This window comes from Gossypium hirsutum, chromosome A08, assembly GCF_007990345.1.
Source record: "Gossypium hirsutum isolate 1008001.06 chromosome A08, Gossypium_hirsutum_v2.1, whole genome shotgun sequence".
Lineage (NCBI taxonomy): Eukaryota > Viridiplantae > Streptophyta > Magnoliopsida > Malvales > Malvaceae > Gossypium > Gossypium hirsutum.
Window position 1 is genome coordinate 3,332,831 of NC_053431.1, and position 16,825 is coordinate 3,349,655.

The 16,825-nt window shown below is 29.5% G+C and overlaps 2 protein-coding genes across 2 annotated transcripts; one reads left to right on the forward strand and one right to left on the reverse strand.

Annotated features, from left to right (window-relative positions):
* Nucleotides 1–6,013: 6,013 nt before the first annotated feature.
* LOC107926248 (sm-like protein LSM7) lies at nucleotides 6,014–9,305 on the forward strand. The gene is made up of 6 exons (XM_016857041.2): nucleotides 6,014–6,400; nucleotides 6,733–6,833; nucleotides 6,971–7,052; nucleotides 7,382–7,453; nucleotides 8,676–8,728; nucleotides 9,051–9,305. The coding sequence occupies exons 2-6, from the start codon at nucleotides 6,831–6,833 to the stop codon at nucleotides 9,138–9,140; spliced, it is 300 nt and encodes a 99-aa protein (XP_016712530.2). The 5' UTR covers nucleotides 6,014–6,400; nucleotides 6,733–6,830; the 3' UTR covers nucleotides 9,141–9,305.
* Nucleotides 9,306–10,940: 1,635 nt separating this feature from the next.
* On the reverse strand, nucleotides 10,941–11,995 carry LOC107926249 (zinc finger A20 and AN1 domain-containing stress-associated protein 5). The gene has a single exon (XM_016857042.2). The coding sequence runs from the start codon at nucleotides 11,817–11,819 to the stop codon at nucleotides 11,298–11,300; it is 522 nt and encodes a 173-aa protein (XP_016712531.1). The 5' UTR covers nucleotides 11,820–11,995; the 3' UTR covers nucleotides 10,941–11,297.
* Nucleotides 11,996–16,825: the final 4,830 nt, after the last annotated feature.

Below are 16,825 nucleotides of genomic sequence, written 5' to 3' on the forward strand. Positions count from 1 at the left end.
TTATGGGTTAGAAAAGAGCTATGAATAGTTTTAAACATTATATTAAAAAAATAGATATGATCAGAATATACAATGAAATTATTCAAAAGAAAATTACGAATATATATATGCTTGTGCTACTATAAGCAGACAAAAGACCTCACTTTACATTCATGGAAAAAAGAGTTAATTGAAATTCACTACCATCTTTGTTTACCTTAAAAAAATACTAACCAATTAATATGACAAGTGATACGTTTTTATTAAACGTCGTATACTTTTTGGGTAAAATAAGACAAAATTGATAGTTCAAGCATGACATCAAATACAAAAATTTTAGGAACCAATATAAGAGTTTAGGTATAATTCAAGGGTTAATTTACTTATAAACTCCTATTAAAGGGGTACAAATGTATTTTTTGTAATGTCATAAATTCAAGATTATCGGAACAGTGGTTTCGTAACCACAAATCTGATTTAAAGAGAAATTTATTTCAATATTTTTGCATGGAAATTGATATGATAGGAAAATCGTATGAAAATATTGATAGAAAAAATTTTACCGATTTAGTGGTTAGTTAGAAAAAAAAATTATTGAAGAAATTGGGTAAAAACAAGATATCGGGACCTCTATCTTGTAAAACCGAGTCAAAAATAATTTTATAAATATTTATGAAATGTTATTAGTGTGGTATTAAAATTTCGTTAGGAAATTTTAATGTTTGGGTAGTCAATTAAATGAAAAGGACTAAATTGTAATAGGTGTAAAAGTTGCTAGAATGATTAAATAACTTAAGAGTCTAATGAGAAAGGATTTAAAAGGAAATTAGACCCAAAGGTTATTTGGGCTGGACGGCAAGGGTATGAAATCAGCAGAAAAATTGATAAATTAAGGGTAAAATTGGAATATTGCAAAATTAACTAAATAAAGCTAGGACTAAATAGGAAATATCTAGATTTCTCTTCATTTCTCTTCAATTCCAGCAGCTAAAAACGCCATAGGAGGGTTCTATAAGCTGGTATTTCATAATTTTTGCACCAAGTGAGTTAATCCTTGCCTTTTTCTTGTAATTTTTGTGTTTCTAAGACTTTTACAACTAGGTCCTACTATTAAATTCATTAGTTTTTGATTTCATGGATGAAATTGAAAGTCACAATGGTTGAGTGATGTAAGTTTATGATGAAATAGAATGAAATTAAAGCTTTAATTTGTTTATGAGATGATTTTATTAGGTAATTTCAATAGAAATTGATTTTTAGGACCTAATTGTGAAAATACTTGGAATTAAAGTCTATTGCTGAAATTATGATTCCTAAAGGTTGTAAACTAGTTTAAGGTGATATAATAAAATATTAATTGAGAAAAATCAGTTCAATTGAGAGGCTAATTGAGTAGGGACGAAATTATCATTTATTAAAAGCTTAGGGGAAAAATGGTAATAAACAGCTTGCACAAAAACAGTTTAGCAGCAGTAGACTAACTTTGAAAAATCACCATAAATTGTAGAAATCTAATTAGAATATGAAAAAAAATATGGAATTAAAGCTTATTGAGTCTAGTTTCTCATAGAAGAAATAGTGCAAGCAATAGATTTTTAAATTTTGAGATATAATGAATTTTGTAAGACACGGCCAGAATGAATTTGGATTCCCCTGTTTTGACTTTGAAAAATCATAAAAAATTAAGAAAAACAATTAAAGGCTTAAATTTATATGTATAGAATCTTTAATGAGTCCATTTTTAATAGAAATAAACGAGAATATCATTTGAATTCTGTATGAAGAGATAATTAATTTTTAGTGAAGAAGGGTCAGAATTGTCAACAGCAGAAAGGGGTGACTTTAAAGAATAAACTGTACTGATTGGCTAAACCAAAAATTCTGAAAATTTTATGGTAAGAAGATATGTGAGTCTAGTTTCAGGGAAAATTATCGGATCCTAATTTGGAGTTCTGTATCTCAAGATAAAAATAATTTAGTGACTATGACTCAAGTAGACAGCTTTGAATGAACTATAAATAATAGTTGAATTATAGAGAATGTTGCATATGAACATGAGATGTATTAAATTGAAAATTAAATTTATTTATTTAGATCCAGAAGATTTAAATACGAAGCTAGATCGAGGAAAGGAAAAAGTTAGGGATTAGTAGATTTTTTTTGTTTACAAACAAGTATCAAGGTAAGTTCGTGTAATTTGAATTATATTCTTAAATGCTTGAGATTGTATGTTTTTTATATGAATATGATTTGAATGTTCATTATATGGAACTTTATGAAACATTGATATATTTGATAAAATGGGAAGAAATCTCGGTTGAATGAAAGGAAAATTCGATGGATTTTTGAAAAGGAATTGACGGTAAAAAGGATCTAGCCCGGACGGGTAATCCTATCTTGATATAGCCCTCCCGAATAATATGTGTAAAATGGATTTAGGCAGGACGGGTAATCCAAATTAGGGTCTGAATTTAGCCTGGACTAGTAATTCAGATCCAAGCTCATTAGAGTAATTGTCGTTGCAGGGGATTTAGCCTGGACTGGTAATCCCGACAATACTCTATGAGTTTATATTGCAGGGGATTTAGCCTGGACTGGTAATCCCGCTGCAAGGTTGAGGTTCGCGGGAGTGTGCTCTCTGAAATGGATATGTGCGCACATGAATATGAATTTACGGACCCGGAATTGTACACTAAAAGTGTACATCTAAAAATCTATCGAAATTCCGATAAATTCAACGAGATAAATATGGAAAAATAAAAGGAAATGGAAATCATGGTATTGGATGAACACATCAATCATCAATCATAGTTTATATTATTGGTACATGGAAATTATTGTACTAACTTGAATGTTGAGTTTGTGCATATTAGGGTAATAATGCATTAAATGGATATAGAAATGTTTATTGTATTGTATTGAAAATATTAGGTAAGTATAATTCTTGTTACATGAGCTTACTAAGCTGAAAGTGCTTACCCCGTTTCCTTTTTCCCTGTTTTGTAGTGTTAAGAGCTTGGAGGTCGGATTTGGTCGGAGACACATCACACTATCAACCTCAGGACTTCGGCATATAAAGAAACTTTATTTTGGAAATTAATGGCATGTATAAGCTAATAAAGTAAATGATTCTGTGAAATGAATGTAGAGTTAGCCATTGGTATGGTTAACAAACTTGGTTTTGGGTATGTGATGACGTTATTTTACAAATATACATGAATTTATCTTGAAAATATATTGAATTGGATTGGTTGATTTGGATTGGTCTCGATATAATATTGCAGGGAAGGTTAGATATCTGTAAAGGGATTATATTGAGTTTTCCTAAAATAAATAAATAAATAAATAAATTCGTAAACTCCAGTAATACCTCGTACCCCATTCCGACAATGAATACGGGTAGGGGGTATTACATTTTTCTTGGTGCATATTAAACACAAGAGGATGACAAGAACAGGGTTTGAACTGATGTAATCGATCTTGTACCAGGTTCAATTGTACTGGTAGATGCACATCATTCTAGCAGTAAACTAGAATTACCAACTATTTTTTCTGTATTGGTAAAAATTTCAGTTTGTAGTGAAAAATAATAATATGTTAAATGCTAAAATTAATTTTAGACTTTAAAGTGAAGTTATGGATATAAAAATAATATTTTATATAATAATTAGTAAAAAAATAGTTGATTAAGTCTTAAACGGGTTGGTATTGTTGCCATTGCATCAACCTAAAAGATGGATTAGAAATGCACTTAAGCACGCAATATTCTTCTCTTTAGAAACTAGTTTACGTTGCCGCTAAAAAAAAAACCATAGTTTTCATAATTGGATTAGATTAACCTGTTGGATCAACTGAATAATAAATTAATCAAATTAACGATATAGAATAAGAAATTGGATCGATTGACCCACGAATCAGATTAAAAATCGATTGAACTGATTAAACCAATTTTACTATAGAATCATAAAGAGCTTTTGAAATATTAACTCTATTAAACAATATCGATATTTTTTTAATAGTAAATATGAACTCTATTGAAATTTGATATTTTTATTAATATAAAGAATAAATTTATCAATTTAATAATAGAGAAATTAATTTGATACCATACTTACCTCTACCGATTTGACTAACGTCAAGCAAGGGCGTAGTATAATTATGATTATATTATCTTAACTTTTATTTAAATAAAACAATTACAATTTTGACCCATTTCGAAAGTTTGAATTTTTTTAATTTATTTTGAGCCCTCGTTATATAATTCTGGCTTCATTTCTGATATCGATTTTATGATTTTCTTAACCGTTCTGATTATATATATTTTTTGATAAAATACTTAGAACTATTCATAGTCCATCATTTGACCCATAAATAGGAGGATAATGTACTTCAGCGCACTCAAACCCATATTTTATATTAACAACTATATCTATATCAATCGAGTTAAGACTTGATCGACGATCAAAGGGTCTTCATTGGACAAAAATACTAACAATAAACTCTATACGTACATAAGATCTTATACACACTAAAAGGCTTTATTTTCTTAGGCTTTTTATTATAATGACCCTTGATCGCTCATTATCATTGGGCTAAACCAGTAGCCTTTTAAATGCTCTTAACAATTACAATTACCAGTCCTAAAGCCCCAAAAAAGAAAACAACTTTCACGAGTCACGATTAATTTTGATTAAATTACTGATTGAGTCTTAATTTGAAAGATATTGATATTCTTATTAGTATAAAAAGATACAGATTTGAGTACAGTGAAGTACATTATCTTATTATTTAAGGGTTGAGGAAGAGCTATGAATAGTTTTAGGTATTGTATATAAAAAAAAGAGAGCAAATATAATAAAAACTAATAATGAGATTAATGCTTTAAAAAATCTGATTGAATTATTGTTATGAATAAATCAGATATTAATTAATTTGGTTAAAAATAATTTTTTTTACAAAATAATTTATATTTTTATGAGTGAATATTGTATTTTTAAAAAAAATATATTTAAATAAATATTTTAAAATTAGATGCCATAAATTACAACAGTAAAAAATATATTTGAAAATGGATGACAGATTGAGTTAGAAAGGTTTAAACTTAGGCTTTATTTGATAATCCATTAAAATAATAAAACAACTAAAAATAATAATATTTTTAGTAATTTAATTTTTAAAGCATGTTTGTATTCATAAAAAAATGATAGATATTTTTTAATAAAAAAAATGAGAATAATGATAACAAATGAGGAGGTACTTATCGTTTAATTTATTTTTTAAATTATATTGTATTGTATTTATTATTTTTTATATAATATTTAGAAGGGTAAATTGTCAAAATAGTTATTTTTGTTTGTCTCAGATTACATTTTAGTCACTTATATTTGAAATGTTACGTTTTAGTCACTTACATTGCTATGTTGTAATATTTTAGTCATTGAGCTGTTATTTGTCATTAACGGTGTAACGGTAAGTTGATGTGGCACGTTAAATCATCATTTTCAGGTGAAAATTTTAGGTTAAATTATACAATTAGTCCTTTTTTTTATTTAGAGCAGATTAATTTTTTTCTTTTATGTTCTTTTAACTTTCTTTTTTTTTTCCTTATTTGTTTTCCATTTTCTTCTACTTCTTTCAATTATTTATGTCAGCAACTGGCAATGATTGGTTGGTTCGAAGAACAAAATGAGAAGCAAGATAAAATGGAAAAAAAGAGAAAGTTCAAACAATATAAAAGAAAATATTTAAATTGCTCAAAACGAAGGAATATAAGAACCAATTTTATAATTTAACCTAAAATTTTTGTTTGAAATTATGGTTTAACGTGCCACGTCAGCTTACCGTTACATCGTTAACGGACCAATGACTAAAATGTTACCACACAATAACGTAAGTGACTAAAACGCAACATTTCAAACATAAGTAACTAAAATATAATTTGAGGCAAACAAAAGTGACTATTTTGATAATTAACACTATCTATAATTACTCATAACCACTTTTCAACTCTTAAAGAGGATACATGCACTTCATTGTGCTCAAAGACATGTTCTCCGACAGTAACAATAATGTTGATGTCAATTGAACTAAAACTCAGTTTGAATAGATTCAACCCATTATCATTTAAATATTTTACATTTAAAATTTTAAAAATTACATTTATTCAACAATCTAATTATATCTCACAAAAAATTAAATATACCAAATAAATTTAACAAATTAAATTCAACACTCCTTAAACTTTATTTTTATTAAAATTCTAATTTTTCATTAAATTTTATGCAAATAAAATTACGCTCCTTTATTTTTAAAGCCCAAATTCAAAAAATTCCTTTTAAAAATTTCCCGACCTACTCTAACCTCTCTTAAAACACCTCCGTCGCCGCCAGACAAGCCTCTCGCCACCACTTCCGACAGTCCGGTAATTCTTGAAACCCTAAACTTGAAGATGTCTACGGTGATTTTGAGTTATCTGGTCTCTGCTATATGTTATTTTCCGTTTTCGATCCTACTGCTTGTTACTCTTTTTTCTGTTTACTTTGTTGCGAAGGAGAATTTTTTTAAAGCTATTTGTTTAGCGGAAATAGCGGACCGTTGTTGCCGCCGTTTTCTGTTAATCTGCTACTTGCGACGGCGATCCGCTGCTATCGGTGTTAAATTTGTTCACACTGGCGGACGGGGCCGCTACGCCACCACTATTTGAAACCCTAATCTACTTCTCACCGTTTCTTTGCTTTTGCTTTTTGTTTACAGTTTTTTGGATTTTTTGATTTCTGGGTGAAGTGCGGAAAGAGTTGCTTTCCTAAAGGGTACAGAAATCTTAACACAAAGGTGCCAGAACTACCTACAACATGGTAATTTTTTACTCTAACTCTAAGCTCTTTTGGTAAAATATTGTTCTTAGAATTGCTAGTTAAGGGATTAAGGCTAATTTTCCTTTCTTTTATTAATGTACCATTTGTTGACTTGTAATGGATGAACATGTTTTCAGTCAGGCAGGAAGGAAACAGTGTTGGATTTGGCTAAGTTTGTTGACAAAGGTGTTCAGGTCAAACTCACCGGTGGTAGACAAGGTCCATTTTTAAGCTTTCGGTTTCTCTTTTAGTTCATTCTAAAGGTCTTTATGGGAATATAAAAGGACTGATTCTTTAATCGAGAATCGGATGTTATGTTGGGTTTAGATTATGGGTGAAGCTAGAGAATTGCCGTATAGAAATAATGTGACATTGGGAATCTAATATTTTCTCATCAACTAATAATACTACCTTCTAGGATCTAATGCCAAGTATTCAACATGTCATGTGCTCTAGATGTATGGAAGTCGTTTTCTTTTTCCCATTGTTTGATTGATCGAGTTTATGTATCATCTATCTCATTAGCCTTTTTTTTTCTTCTGTCTCAGTCACAGGGACCCTAAAAGGATACGACCAGCTACTGAATCTTGTCCTGGATGAAGCTGTAGAGTTTCTTCGAGGTAATTATCTGTTGCACATTTTAAACATGCTTATTGCTGTGGTTTTACATGTCTTGCTAACTTTTGAGCTATATTCTTTGATGAATGTCTGGTGCCTTGTTTCTATGAAGTCCACTGACCTGTGCTGAGTAGATTGGAATTAGATTTACCCATGTAACAGTTCATGGTTCCATGTTATCTTGCTCCTATCATTCATTTTTCTTGAAGTACCCTCATTAATCCTCCAAGAACAACCAAATACTTGGACAACATAGAAATATTCATCATACCCTTATTGGACGCAAATCCATATCCATCACTCACAACCAAGTCCGAGTGGCATAGGTTTAATGCGAGTATCAATTTTTTTTTTCTGCACTTAAATTATTTGGAATTTCTCTTTTCTCCACCTCCTCTAAGGATTCTTCTATGAATTTTCTACTGTCAATTCTCTTGTATTACATGGAAGTGACTGCATCTTTTGCTATGCAGTTTAAATGAAAAAGTGAGTAGGATATGCTGCTGATGTTCTCTCAAAGTGAAAGTTGCAGTTTGCAGTGTGATTATTGCTTTCGATAATTTATTTAGCTTTGAAAGCACTCGGTAAACAGATCATGCAAATCTGTTTCATAAGCTTCATATAGAGCTATAAAATCTCTCCTCTGATTAACTTGTTGAACTTGTGCTACTTCATGGAGGCAAAAGTAAGCATGATAGAGCTCTGCCAGTATACATGCTTGCCGGCATTTTAGCGATTAGTATAGTTCATTTAAATAATTTCTTGGAATAATTGCTACTTCTTGCCAAATCCTAAATGCATGGCAGTTTTGAGGATCTGATCTTTGATTTTGGTTGAGTGTGGCGTAAGTTCATGCAATTTCTTTATAATTTACCTAGCGAAGGAAAACAAGGGCTTTCTGGATAAAATCTCTAAACATGTAATATGGATGGCCTGTTTGGAGCATTGGACTTATAGGAAACTTTTTATAGCAAAAGTCAAATCTTATTACCAGTAGGTTGGTACTTACTGTTCTCTAGTCTATTTGAGGTGTTGCAAACTGAAACATGAAACTTCCCGTCGAGTTTTATCTGCTTTCTCTGAACCACTTGGATCTCTTTTATCTGAAATTGATATACATATACATATACATATACATATACATATATATGTATAACTTGTTCATGTGTCTGAACTACTGGATGAAAACACAAGATTCATTTGCTGTTTATGGATACTCTACAGACCAGGATGATCCGTTGAAGACTACTGATCAGACTAGGCGTCTTGGCTTGATAGTATGTTCCTTCTTCCCTTATGTACCCTTTTTAAGGTTTATTGTCGAGTTTAATAACCTGAACCTATGATCTGGGAATATTCTAGCTGCTTATGTTTCTAGAAAACTTAGGCATGATAAAAGTAGTAATGACTGAAAATTGAGTCCTGAAATTCTCCAGAACTACTATGATATGTATTTTGGGTTCATTATATACATTCCATGGCCTGTTGCGTTAGTAACCAAATCCAAAAACCAGCCACGAAATGTTAGTGTCTAGATGATGGTGCATTGTTTGGTAGAGGTAACAAAATTTCAGGAGCATTGACGATTCTTTGATGCAGGTTTGTAGGGGCACAGCAGTCATGCTGGTGTCACCTACCGATGGCACAGATGAGATTGCCAATCCTTTCATCCAGCCAGATGGAGCCTGATCTGATCCGTTTTCAAAATATGGCATTTCCTTTGCTCTACTACTTATATATTCTCTTAACATTTTCAAGTCTGTATTTCTATGAGCATGTTGTTATCTCTTTGAAAGCTACCAAAAAACCAAACCATCAAAGCCTTAAATCTTAATATCATTTGGAGTTGAAACACCATAGCTTCCTAGTAGGTATATTAATTAGACTGACTGCTTTCTTTGCTCTATCATTTGGAGCATCATTTTCTACACCGTCATCACAAAATTGTCAAAATGAATGTTTTTTTGTTCTAGAATCAAAACCCGAGAGTGGAAATGGCTGTCAACTAAAGACTTGAATACGAGTATTTTGCCACTTGTGCTCGGGTCGACAGTTCCTTGGGTGGTATTTATATATACACACATACTATATACATATATGCTACTATTTATTTTTACAAGTTTAGGACAATTAGCATAATTCACTTGCATGTTTTGTCACTTAAAAAGTAATGAGGAGTAAACGTCACCGTCTTTGGCAGATGATGATGCCACCCGAAAGGGCAGCAAGCCATAAACCATGCTTTTAATGGACATGCTTTTTTAAAAAGGAGTTTACGGTATAATTATAGGTATAATCATAAGTAATGCATGTGTGATTAGCTAAAATTAGAATTAATTAAGACAAACCATAATGGATTTTGTGTCTGATTTTTCACATGCCAAACGCATAAGATTTATTTTATTTTACATATGGTCCTTAAGAACCATGTTACCTAACCCTTTTTTGGTTGTTTTTATATTAAAAATTAATATAAAAATTAAATGTGATTTTAGTTTAAATGATAATGTTGACATGTGAAAATTATGATGTTTTAGGTTTAAATTCAAGTAGGTGCACATAACTTTTTAGATGTTTATATAAAATATAAAAAGATAAGTAATATTAATATTAATTTGGGTTATTTTTAAAAAATAGTATAGATATTAATTATAAGTTTAGCGGGTGCTGCAGTAGTTCTGGTTACAAAATTTTCATTGAGGTCTTTTTATAATTTATAAAATTTATATTAATTATAATAAAATTATATTTTAATCTTTTAAAAATGATAAAAATTCTAATTTAATTTTTAAAAATTATAAATATTTTTACTATCGTAACTTTCCAATAAAATTTTCTAAATTCGTATAACAGTATAGATATTTGTTTATGATTCTTATGTGAATGCGTAAGTTCGAAGTCCTACTTATCCCCAAAAACGCATTTTTATTATTTTTAAAATAAAAAATATATATTTATATTAATTAGATATAATTTTTTATTATAAAAATAATAATTAAAAACTGAAGTGAAGCCACCGTAACCAGGCCTACAACAGATCTGGATTTACCCACTGTCGTTGCCGACAGCTATGCTAGCTAAGCCAAGCAACGATAATTATGGGCCGCACTATTTATCATGTAATAAATATTAGCTTAATTAATTCATCATTTCTTACTTTTTCATTTTAATATTTAAAATTATTCTCTCGTATTTTAGTATTTAAATTATTATTTATTTCTTTTTATCTAAAAATTAGAAAAAAATATATATTTACATACAGCAATAAAAATTGTAATTTAATTATTTTTAGAAAAAGTTAAATTAATTATCAATATCGAAAAATTTCAGGAAAAAAAAGTTATTTGCAACTTGCAATTGCTTCGAGAATCAAAATGTTAACTTTACACTTTCCCAAGTTTTTTGCTTTATGTATAAAATAAATAAAAATAAAGGATTTGGAGATAAATCCCCAAATTTTGTTAAAATACCATAAAAACACAATTTAAATTTTGCAAATAATCAAATTTCATCAAATTTAGAAACTTTAGAACGAAACAAATCTAAAAAGGTACATCTGCTGAAATGGAAATCTAAAAAATAAAAATTGTCAGAATCCTAATACAAAATGTAAAATTAAAGCCACAATAATTTTCATTTTTCTTTTTTTGGAAAAAAAGAAAATTAAGTAAAATTAAAAATACTATAATCTTCTTCAACTTGAAACGATCTTGTGAGATATGTCGTCATCTTCCTCCATGGATTGCTGATGAGATCGAAGTTGAATTTCCATAGCTGTTCCGAATTCCGGGTCGAAAAATGTTTCCGAATAATATGATTTTAATAGGGTTTCATAAAAAATATATATCAGACTTTAATTATCTTGGCCGCTTTAACAACCGGATTTTCCCTAGCGATGGCCTCACGACCGACCGTCTTGTAATCATAACTACAATCGTGACGATCCGAGTACCGATGATCGGCACAAAACAGTTCACCGCATCGACACCTAAACCCGGTCAAACCGACACGTTTTCTACATCCAGAACACCGGTTCACCACCTTCTTTTCCGTACCAGGCTCCGGATCGTTCCTCGAACCAGAACTCCTAACAAACGTCGTCGTTTTAGGCGGAGAAAGATCGGATCGCTTGTTTATAGAACGCGACGTGGTAGATCTTTGGTTCAGGATCGAAACACCAGCTGAACTAGCACCACCGGTTGAAGAGGAGACAACGGCAGCGGTTGATTTAGGCGTTGTAGCGTTGAAACAATTTTGACACATGTTATTGGTGGCCGGATTTCCTATAACACCACAATCGTTGACGCAAAGCGTTAAGGTTTCCGGTACCTTGAACTCGGTTTCTTCTTTTTCGGTTCTTTGAGCCATTTTTTGTTGCTTTTTTTTTTCTCCTTTGCCCTGCAAAAGGGATGAAATAGAAGAGAGAAAAAAATGGAAATGAAAAGAGAGACAAAGAGAGATTTGGGGATTTTTTGGCTTTAGGGGAAAAGAGAGGAGATTGGGAGGGGGGATTTGAAGGGATTGCGAGGTCGGTAATGGCGATGGAATATGGGCCTCATAGTATTAGTCTTGTTTTATTTTGTATTTACCAAAATAACCTTCCCTTACTTTTTTGTTTAATTTCTTCTTTAGTCCTTGTACGTTTTGGATTTTTTGAAATTTAATCTATTTACTTTTTTCTGATTAATATCAATATAGGTTCTGATCATATCAAATCATTTTTTTGACACAATGCCTAAAACTAATCGTAGCTCCTTTACAACCCATAAGCAGGAGGTTATTACGCTTTAGTACACTCAAACCCATGTCCTCCAGCATTGACAACTATGCTTATGTCCATTGAGTTACGACTTAATCGACAATCCATTTACTTTAATTTTCAGATAAATATGTTTAATGATCGAGCTACTTGCACCATTTTTCAAAAGCAGAGCTAAACTAACCCTTAATTCTTGTTTAGGCAAGCAATTTGTAGGAATGATTTCATTTGTATCAACATTTTTCAAAATTCTAAAAATAGTATTACTTGTTTGGGTAAATATATTAGAGAATTTTAAAATTTGTAAGGAATTTTAAGAGGTGATTTTAATAACTTAGGGTGGGTTTGGATAGGCAATTAGGTGCGATGCGGTGTGTTTAACTTATTTTTTGTTTCATTTAATTTCACAGCTACCGTTGTTTTTACACTAATCGCAGCTAGATGCATGCCCATCCAAACCCACCCTTAATTTCCTTTTTCAAATTTAAGGTAAATAAGTTGTTTTTTTTTTCAAATTTTATTTGATTTGATACATATGGTCTTAGTATATGATAAAATACTTAAACTTCAAAAATCATTTTTATTTAATTACAATATATATTTTAAAATTTTTCTTTTATTAAAATTATTTATAAAATTTTACAAATAGAATGATATTGATATTCAATATTTTTATATTATTTATTTTTAATATAATTGTTCTGATTTTATAAATATTTTTTAATTTGTAGAATTTCAATTACTTAATTTTTCTTAAATCAATTATTTATCCAAACAATGTAATAACAAATACTCTAAAAATAGTTAAAAAAAAGTTAAAATACTTTTTCAAAAATGGAAATAAAAAATATGTAAAAATTAGAATATAATAAAAAATTATTATAAAAGTTAAAAAATAAAATTAATGATTTTTTAAATATAAATTTAATTAATAATTTAACCCTAATTCAACCACATATAAATGTAAAGGTTTTTGTTTTATGTTCTTCACGTCCGTTTTACGGTCTATGTTCAAAATTAATGATTGTCCCTTCCAATAATATCGCCTCCAAAACTCAAGCCTAGATCTTCCTTTTAAGAGTGCAATGCGTTTAACCATTACAACCAACCACTTGTCCTCGTGTTTCCATCATAGTTAAATAAGTAAACCAAACATGTTTATTGTGTTTTTATTTATGAAGCACATTTTCCAATTTAAAAAAATAAAATATGATAAGTAGAATAGTCATATTTATGAAATTAAAAACATGGGGACTAAATTAAAAAAATGAAGAGTACAAGGATTGAGAAGGAGAAATAAACATTTAAATACGTCTCCAATTGCTTGCATTATCTTACTGTTCTTCTATCAGTTTTAAACAATGCTGACGTGTTATTTGTTAATCGTCATTATCGAGATCATTGTGAAATGCGCTTACGCGTCTTTTACTATCTCCAATTCGTCAACCGCGCACCTTACAAATTAAAATTAAATTGAATCTTATCTTCATTATTATCATTATTAATTTTATATACTTTATATCGATTTTACGATTTATGTTCGAGATTCATGCTTATTTCTTTTAATAATGTTGTCTCCAAAGTCAGTGGCGGAGCTATAAAATTTTTTAGAGGGACCGAAATTAATTTATAATTTTTACGATAAAAAAATATAATTTTATCATTTTAATAGTTTATATCTTTATAATTTTTAAATGATTAAATCAAAATTTTATCATTTTTAGAGAGTTCAAAATGTAGTTTTACCTTTACTAATTTAAAATTTTAAAATATCTAAATAAAAAATTTTCCTTTTTAAAGGGTGGCCAGGCCAATGCCAGTCCCCCACCTATGCCTCTGTCCAATGTTCAAACTTGAATCCTCCCATTGAGAGTGTAATGTGTCTTACCATTATTATCATTATTTCATTATTTATTATTACCAAATTTTGTATTCAATTTTTTAGAACTAAGGTATCTGATTTTTTATTGTTCATGCAGATTAATTCTCTTGGGATTTGTACATGCTTTTCTTAATAATATCATTTTTAATTTTCAAATTCATGTTTTCTTCGCCACAATGTAATGTGACTTAGTACTGTAGGCATACAAATAATGTAGTCAAATATTGTTATTAGTCTCTGTATTATACGTGAGCTATCCAGTTAGCCTTATACTTTAATTTGGTAAGTTTTAGTCTCGTTATTTTTTTTAATTGGTCAATTTTAATACATAATTTTTTTTGAAATATCAAGCATGACCTGAACGGTAACCATTAAACTTGTTTGATTAAATTATGCTATTAGTCGTGTACTATGCGTAAAATTATAGATTTAATCCACGTTCACTGGTTGGATTATTATTAGTCCCTGTATTTTTTAATTTTAAATTTTCAGTATTGATGCAAACAATAACCTTTATATCTACCGATCGACATTTCTATCAGTAATATGTGAAAACAACAAGGTATGTGATGTTACAAATGTGATAATATGTTTGGTGCACCAAATCTTGAAAAATAACATAATTTAACAAAATTAACGGCTATGATTAGTTTAGGACTGAAATTTAGTATTTCAAAAAGTACAAGGGTTAAATAAAAGAAATCAAAGTACATGGACTATAATTTAATTTAACCCAAATAATGCGTTATATAGCTCACCAAACACGTCATTAGGCAGGGGCGAAGCCAGAGGGGCTGGCATGGGCCCTGGCCCCCCTAAAATGTAAATTTGCTCTTTTAGCCTTTAAAATTTTTAAAAAATTTTAAATTAGTAAAGGTAAAATTACACTTTACCCCCTAAAATTATAAAAGTTTGATTTAATCATTTACAAATTATAAATATATAAACTATAAAAAATTAAAATTTTATCTACCCTTAAAAATTTGTTCTGACTTCGCCCCTGTCATTAGGGAAGAGAAATAGATTGTTATAGTAATATCCTTACCACAAAATGACAAGTGTCATTATCAAAATCAGATTTATGCTCCAAAAAAACCTAAACCCTAATTGACCCGACCTGATTTGACATCTCGTTTTTTAAAATCGAATTTCAAAATGAGTTGGGTTGGGCTTAATTCTTTGATTAATTAAATCGAGTTAGTGTTGAGTTTAGAAAAAACCCGCTAAGTCCTACCCTAACCTGTTAATTACCAAAATATCCTCCTATATAATATTAATTTAAAGTATATAATAAAAATTACATTAATATTTGCTCTAACATAATTATACCTAAAAACAATTAACAATATCATTAAAAAATAATAAAATTATTAATTTATTTTTATTGGTAGTAAAAGACAACTTAAAGCGAAAAACTCAAAAAAATTACATTAGTGACTTAAAAGTAAAAACATAATCCGCCTCAACTAAACTTCTAGCTGATTGTGGGAATTCTTCAAACTAATGAATTTTTGTGGAATTAGTCGCCATACACTTGGCCATATGATCAACTACTGTATTTTGCGACCTCGGAATATGACGAACAATGACCTTCAAATTCCGACTCAATAAATAATGGATAAGACGAATTTCAATCAAATGACTCAATAAAATTATTATTTTATTTTGATAAATAATATAAAAAAATGAAATTTGTGTTGTATCGAGTCAGTTAGAATTAAGTATAGTTTTAATTTTTAGAAAAGATAAATTAAAGTTTAATTTTGAGTCAAAATCGAGTTAAGTTAGAAATATCGGGTCCGACAAGGTGGGAGAAAAAATACCCCTCCCATTAGGGGTGTGCAAAATTCGGGTAAAATTGAAAAAATTCGGTTAACCGAATTAATTTAGTCGGGGGTCGTTTAATAATTTTTTGAGTTTTCGATTAACGGTTAATTCGGTTCGAAACCGGTCGATTAACTAAATTTTTTTGGTTTAACTGAAAAAATAATAAATAAAATTATAATATATAAATCGTCCACTATTCACTCAAACCCAATCCAACATAAACCCAAATACTCAATCTAATATATATTAACCCAGGTACTCAACCCAATTATAAAAAATACAAATAATTTAATAAATAAAAAATCTAAAAAAAACATATAATTTTATACAAATAATTCGGTTAATTCGGGTAATTCAGTTAATTCGATTAATTCGGTTAATTTTATACTTATTTTAACCAAAAATAAAAAAAATATAATTTTCGGTTAATTCGGTTAACCAACTGAATTAACAGAAAAAATTTCCGTTCAGTTAATTTTTTTGAAAAAATTTCAGTTCGATTAACATTTAAAATTTTTGAAGAGTCAATTAACTCGGTTAATGTTATTTCGGGTCGGTTAATCAACTGAACACCCCTACCTCCCATAGCCACTTTATTCAAGACAAGCGTGCGTGTGCTCCGATGTTAATGGGCTGACCCAACCCGATTATAAAGCAAACAAAAAGCCTTGCTTTGAAGACGATACAATTATGTATAAATACACTTTAAGATGACCCACTTGTTTTAAATTTTTAAACGTGATCGGCCCACTGAATTCTCGTTCTTTGATATGCCAATCGGCCCAATTTTTTATACGTATAAAGGTATAATTATGGCCCAAGTCCCTATACTTTTTGGAACTTTGAATAATGTGTTATCAATTAAAGGCTTTTGAATTTTAAATAACATATATTCAAATTTAACAC